The sequence below is a fragment of the Bos taurus genome, chromosome 5 (assembly GCF_002263795.3).
Source record: "Bos taurus isolate L1 Dominette 01449 registration number 42190680 breed Hereford chromosome 5, ARS-UCD2.0, whole genome shotgun sequence".
Lineage (NCBI taxonomy): Eukaryota > Metazoa > Chordata > Mammalia > Artiodactyla > Bovidae > Bos > Bos taurus.
Window position 1 is genome coordinate 27506039 of NC_037332.1, and position 6797 is coordinate 27512835.

Sequence of the window (6797 nt, forward strand, 5' to 3'; positions counted from 1 at the left end):
ATGTCTTGCCGCTCCTACAGAGTCAGCTCTGGTCGCTGTGTGGGCAACTTCAGCTCTTGCTCAGCAGTGACACCTCAGAACCTGAACCGCTTCCGGGCCAGCTCTGTCTCCTGCAGGAGTGGGCCCAGCTTCCGGGGTCTTAGCAGCTTTGGCAGTCGGAGCGTCATCAGCTTTGGATCATGCTCACCCCGGATAGCAGCTGTGTGCCCTCGACCCAGCTGCTATGGAGTTGGCTTCGGTGATGGGAGTGGTGCTGGTCTAGGGTTTGGGGTCGGCAGTTGTGTTGGCCTGGGGTTTGGAGCCAGAAGTGGTCTTGGCTATGGCTTCTGCAACCCTGGCTTTGGCTACCGAGTTGGAGGAATTGGAGGGCCAGCAGCCCCATCCATCACAGCAGTGACTGTTAACCAGAGCCTCCTGACCCCGCTCAACCTGGAGATTGACCCCAATGCCCAGAGAGTGAAGAGGGATGAGAAGGAGCAAATCAAGACCCTCAACAACAAATTTGCCTCCTTCATTGACAAGGTACTTGAGACAGCTCAGCCTCTGGGTCTGGGATGATGAGAGCTAAATGCACTGGGGTTACTTTCCCTTAGGAAGAGCTGCTCTAGACCCAGGACACAGATCTTGACCCCACATCCTTTGGGATCAACCAAAGGTATGCAGTACGATTTCTGGGTCACTCTGCTGCAGAGCAAGGATGAGCCTGAGGAAGCACTACATGGAGGGAGAGATTGACGGTGGTGGTGGAACATCCAGCCACTGACTAGATGCCTAAAGGGATCTGAACAACCTAGTCATTCAGAAATATCTTCCAAACAGGTTAGAAACACGAACACCTCCGCCAGGTGTTGGCTGGGACAGGTTTAAAAGATTTTGTCCTTTGATATCCTCATGCTCTCTTTGAAGTTTTCATGGTTTCTGAGGATGAGTGGCCACACCTGTTCAGGCTTAAAGAAATGGAGAATGGAGTTGAGTAATTTGTACAAAATTTATACAAAACAAGGAATTCATACCCCTCCCCCCAAGAGGGATATCCAGATTCAGCCAAGTCGCCTAGATTGAGTAGGGAATGATCACTAGTGGTCACTGATCTTCAGGTTGATGAGAGGAACAAAGAGGTGGAACTGACATCCCAGAAGCGGGGATTTATGTCTCCATGAAGTGGGGATTCTCTGATTGTGCCTGAGATTGTAAACTTACCTCTGTGAGCTTCATTTCATGTGAAATGAGGGGTTGGAGTAAATGGTCTCTGCATTCTCCTCCAGCTCTGTAAGTCTCAGCTGATGGAATATTTAGGGTGATGGGTATGACCTACGACCTGAGAGTTCCCACCTCCTAAAGCCACATCCCAGCCCAAATATACTTTACTCTGTTCTTCATTCCCTGCCAGAGATAACTGACATTGGTTTTCAGATGTAGGCCAACTCGGCTCAGGTAGAATCGATTTCTGAATTCCCAGTGAGCTGGCCCTCCCCTCTCTGAGTGTTAAAGGGGAAATGGTTGAAGATTTTGGTTTCAAAGCTTCTGTTTGTAGCTCAGCCTGGTGTGAGGAGGAGTCCCAGACCTGCTCTGCCAGATGCTTCTGAGTTTGAAGGACTGAAAGTCAAACAAAAAAGGGAACAATGGTCACCACGAGGTTGTCACCTCTGACCATATGAGCAACTAGTCCATACATAGGTGATCATATTGAGCACTCAATTGCCATGTCCTTGCCTCTGTGGATTTAGGTGCGGTTCCTGGAACAGCAGAATAAGCTCCTAGAGACAAAGTGGAACTTCCTCCAAGAGCAGAAATGTGCCAAGAGCAACCTGGAGCCCCTCTTCGAGAACTACATCACCAACCTACGCAGGCAGCTGGATGTAGTGAACAGTGATCAGGCCCGGTTGGAGGCTGAGAGGAACCACATGCAGGATGTCCTTGAGGGTTTCAAGAAGAAGTGAGTGGCATCTGGACCATATGGACCAAAGACGGGCATAGGGCTGGTCCCCAGTGCAGCAGCCAAGCTCAGATTGGAGCCCCTGGAAGGATCAGAGTTGAATGCTGGTTTCAATTCCCAGCCTGGAGACAGGAGCAGGGCAGTGATATGTACGGGAAGGTGAGGCCCCTTCGGGTCCTGAGGAATAAAGAGACCTGGGATTGGGCACAGTCTGTCCCTAATCCTGCCTGTGCACATGGGTGAGTTGACCCCAGAAAAAGGAAACCCCTGGTTCTGTAAACAGTGCCCAGGTCCAGCCACAAGCAGGATGCTACTTCCTCTAAGGTCAAGTGCAGTGACCCTAAGGCATTTCCAGCAGAGAACCACAGCCAAGGTTCAGATTTTCAGATCCCACACCCAATTTGAGAAAGTAAAAGGGATTTGGAGAAACCAAAGTCTAAAAGGTCTTAAAGATGGGGCAGAGTGGAGAACATGAGGATGGAAACAGGGAGCCAGGCTCCTGGCTGGGGCAAGAGAGGTCATAAAAGGTGATAACTGGGGAGCTGGGAGTAATCAGCTCTGGGTTCACGGGGAGAACGCACCCTCTTCATCTTTACCACTCAGGTATGAAGAGGAAGTGGGTCTTCGGGCCAGTGCTGAGAATGAGTTCGTGGCTCTGAAGAAGGTAAGGAGAATAACAGGTACAGGCAGACTTTCCCTCCAGACAGACAAATGTTTTCCACATCCCAGGATGCTGCCCGGGCAGCCCTGTGACTACTCACACACAGTGGACCCCCGAAGGCCACAACTGCTTCCCTTCGAAGTTCTGATTTGGTCTCCAATGACTTAAGGTCTTCATGAGAAGAGAGGTTTGAAGAGATGACATTTTAGGAGTCTTGGATTATCCAGATTCTTCTTGCCTCTAAATAAGCATCGAGAAAGGTCCAGCATCCCTGGGGGTTTGACGTTGCCCAAGGGAGAACAAGAGTCATTAAGCTGTATTTCCACCCCATGACTCTCCCACCTCTCCCACTTGGCCTGCCCCTGTGGAGATTAGTCTGATCTTCCCAGCCATCTCCAGACCCTGCCAAGGTGGGGAGGTTAAACAGTACACAGATAATGAGCATTTTATTCTTCTCTCTTTGATGCAGGATGTGGATACAGCGTTCTTAAGCAAGGCTGATCTAGAGGCCAATGTGGATACCCTAATTCAGGAAATCGACTTCCTGAAAACCCTGTATGAGGCGGTAAGGGCTCATCCCCTCTGAGCCATCCAAGGAGATCATTGTGTGGCCTGGACTCCCTGGGGGATTCATTGGACTAGTGTATTTTCTAATATTTGGTATCATACATCTTTCTTCCCATCAAATCTATATTCTGTAAATGCTGATAAATATACAAGTGGAGAAGGTAAGGGGAGCCTGACTCAGGTCTATGAATCAACTCCTTCTTGGCCAATCTACTGATGGCCAGGAAAGGTTTGGGTCTAGGAATGTCACTTCTATCTCCTGATGAGAAGACTGGAAAACTGACTTGCTGGGACATGTAAGATGTGTTACCTAATTAGTCAAATGAACTAGCTATCTTTTGCTTCATAAGGTCTTTTTGGTCTGGGATAGACCTAATTTCAGAACTGAATGTCTGGCTCTGAGTAGAAAGGCTGAAGAAATCTCCCTTTGAGGCCATTGCCTTGCAGACCAGTTCTCAGCCCTCGCCCATCCCCACTGCCAAGTCTCTTAAGGACCTGGGATACAGGAACTCCTGGATCATCATGTTCTAAAACGTCGTCAGCTCTCAATGATCCACGACTGGCACAGTCACTGTGTGGCTAAACCAAAGAAATGTTTAAGCTTTATCATGGTTCTTACTCCCCTCCACAAATCCTTAGCGCCCCCCGCCCAGTTTTACTAGTCACCTAAACAAGTTAGGGTGTTGAAGGGATGTCTCCTAGTATACAACAAGGGTTTAAAGTCAAGCTGAAATGGTTTGGGGTCACCTCCTCTTCTTTGCCCTCAGTTTGCATGATCTGCTCTGTTGCTTTGCCCTGAAGAAATAAGCAATGCTCTGTCTCCTGACTCTAAGTTCTGGGGACCCTGTGACAAAGCCCCGGCCATTGCTGGGACCCATTGATGGGAGTCAGTCCATCTGTCTCACTTATCTTCCAACACAGGAAATCCAGTTACTACAGTCACACATCTCAGAGACATCAGTCATTGTGAAGATGGACAACAGCCGGGACTTGAATGTTGACGGGATCATCGCCGATATCAAAGCCCAGTATGAAGAGATCGCAAGACGCAGTCGAGCTGATGCGGAGGCCTGGTACCAGACCAAGGTGGGCAGGAGGGTGATGGGGAAGGGGTGCAGGCAGCCCTGGGATGACAAAGATGACAAAGTGGGTTGTGATCTTGACCCAATCTTCGAATCATCCCTTTCTCCCACCAACCCCTAGTACGAGGAGATGCGAGTGACAGCTGGCCAGCACTGTGACAACCTGCGCAACACTCGGGATGAGATGAATGAGCTGAACCGGCTGATCCAGAGGCTGAAGGCAGAGATCGAGCATGCCAAGGCTCAGGTGGGCAAAGGAAAAAGAAAGCCCCATAAGGAACACAGGCAGAGCCCCAAGCTTTGGGGAGCCCAAGGTGGATGACGTGGGGGAGGCAACTGGGACCCAGAAACAGAGGGATGGGAAGAATTAGTCCCAGAAGACTTCCTGGAGAAGGAAAATGTGGAAGGAAAGGAGAGACTCTTAATCTCCGAAAATGTACAAGGAAAGTTCTTGGGCTCACTTAAAGGGGCAGGCAAGCAAAAAGAATGGCTTTATTCTCTGGACCTCCTGGGTCTTAAGAGCAACAGAAATCAGTAAGTGCAAAATCAGTGAGGATGAAAATGGCAGAAAAGCAATGTTCCACTCCCTGGCGACATCAAACTACAGGATGACAAGCCCCTCCATGGGCTCCGTTCCTGGCTTGGCACCAGGCTGTGTCCCCACAGACAGGGGCAGTGTTTCTAGCCCAACCTGAGGATCCCCTAGTTCCTGCCAGAGCCCATCTTCAAACTGCCCTCCCCACAGCGCTGCAAGCTGGAGGCCGCCGTGGCTGAGGCCGAGCAGCAGGGAGAAGCTGCCCTCAATGATGCCAAATGCAAGCTGGCGGAACTGGAGGGTGCGCTGCAGCAAGCCAAGCAAGATATGGCACGGCAGCTGAAGGAGTACCAGGAGCTCATGAATGTCAAGCTGGCCCTGGACATCGAGATTGCTACCTACAGGCGCCTGCTGGAAGGCGAGGAGATCCGGTGAGTGCTCTCAGTGCAGCAACTGGAGTGAGGTCAGACTTCTAGCTTCAAGAAAGTCTAAGTGGGGGAAGGAACCAGGAACAATTTTTCCTACAAACCTCATTGGATTGCCCTTGGCAGGGGTTTAGAAGATGCCTCTAGTTCTTGTGCCTCTAAGTGCAAGCTTGTAGACAGACTGCATCAAATCATAGAGAGTTCTGCTTGATTGGTTAGCTTGTTTAAAAAAAGAAAAAGAAGACATTCTCTCAAATATTTTGCTTCAATAGTTGTGGAGGGTTTAGGGACATGTGAGTTTTAAAAACTCCCCAGATGCTTATGCAGACATGGGTGAGAACCACTGTCCACACAGCCAAAAAAGCCCTCTCATAGCAGGGAGGTTTTCAGAGAACAACATGGTTGTGAACTGACTTGCTTCTTTCTCTTTTCAGGATCTGTGAAGGTGTTGGACCAGTAGACATAGGTAAGACCCTTCAGTTTCTTCTTCTTCACACATGTCTCTCCTAGAACCCTTCAAATTTCCTTTAAACTCAAGCCCACATTGTGGTCAGGAGCCCATGGCTGGACTGGCCATGACAGCCAGAGGAGCAGGGATCATCTGGCCCTTGGACTGAGAACATCCTTAGCTGACTTAGGTATTAAGACATGCCCAGCGCCTGCCTCCCCAGAGCTAAGCAATCAGTCACCAATTGGGGTTGAGCTAAGTAAAGCTTAATCAGACTAGAGACCTGGGTCATGGAGGTGTGTCCAGTGGAGACTAGAGGGCTAGAGAGCACAGCCATTTAGTGAGTCAGGAGGAACTGAAAACAGGCCCTCTTTAGGGGTGGGCAATGTGGAGATTTCCAAGGGGCAAGATGTAACTGGAAGAAGCCCTGTGGCTTTATTATGGAGGCTACTGGATAATTCAGCTCACCAGCACCCTCACACAACCCAACCAGACTTTGGCCATATATAAATAACAGTGGACTTACCGCTGTATGCCAACACCTGGGGAACTGGCTGAACTCTTCCATTTTAGTCCAAATGTTCCATTTTAGTCACTTTAGTGACTCCACTAAAGTCAAAGTCCATTTGGACTTTAGTGAAGTCACAACCTTTGAGTCACCCAGGCAAAAGGACGGAAAAGTGGGTATTGACTACGTAGATAGTAGGAACCCCTGGGGCCCAGGCCACTTCTGTCTGTCCTCTCCGAGCGTGGAGGGTGAGGCAGCCTCTCTGAGGGTTTCTTCCTTCTGCAGCGGTGAGTAGCTCCCGGGGCGGCCTGGTGTGCGGGCCCGAGTCCCTGTACAGCAGCTCCAGCCTCTGCCGTGGCGGGGTCATCATCTCCGGAAGCGGCAGCAGCAGCAACATCCGGTCCAGCGGCTTCTGCAGCTCCAGCGTCGGCGGGGCCCGGGTCGTGGGCGGTGGGGACCTGCTGGGCGCTGGCTCCCGAGGGGGCTCGGTGCTGGTGGGCGAAGTCTGCGCTCCCAGCGTCCCCTGCCCACTGCCCACCGAGGGCGGCTTCAGCAGCTGCAGTGGCGGCCGTAGCAGCCGCAGTTCCACCGTCCGCTTCGTGTCCACCACCACCTCCCACCGGACCAAGCACTGA

General features: G+C 50.9%; 1 protein-coding gene across 1 annotated transcript; it reads left to right on the forward strand.

Annotated features, from left to right (window-relative positions):
* KRT84 (keratin 84) lies at positions 1–6797 on the forward strand. The gene is made up of 9 exons (NM_001192335.1): positions 1–522; positions 1728–1936; positions 2540–2600; positions 3067–3162; positions 4086–4250; positions 4368–4493; positions 4992–5212; positions 5641–5672; positions 6448–6797. Exons 1-9 carry the CDS (start codon positions 1–3, stop codon positions 6795–6797), a joined length of 1782 nt encoding a protein of 593 aa, NP_001179264.1.

What these genes read in the sequence shown, in the direction of transcription:
- KRT84 (NM_001192335.1), top strand. Translation starts at nt 1, where the DNA reads ATGTCTTGCCGCTCCTACAGAGTCAGCTCTGGTCGCTGTGTGGGCAAC. An exon ending in TTGCCTCCTTCATTGACAAG is followed by an intron (nt 523 to 1,727) that starts GTACTTGAGACA and finishes CTGTGGATTTAG; the next exon opens with GTGCGGTTCCTGGAACAGCA. An exon ending in CTTGAGGGTTTCAAGAAGAA is followed by an intron (nt 1,937 to 2,539) that starts GTGAGTGGCATC and finishes TTTACCACTCAG; the next exon opens with GTATGAAGAGGAAGTGGGTC.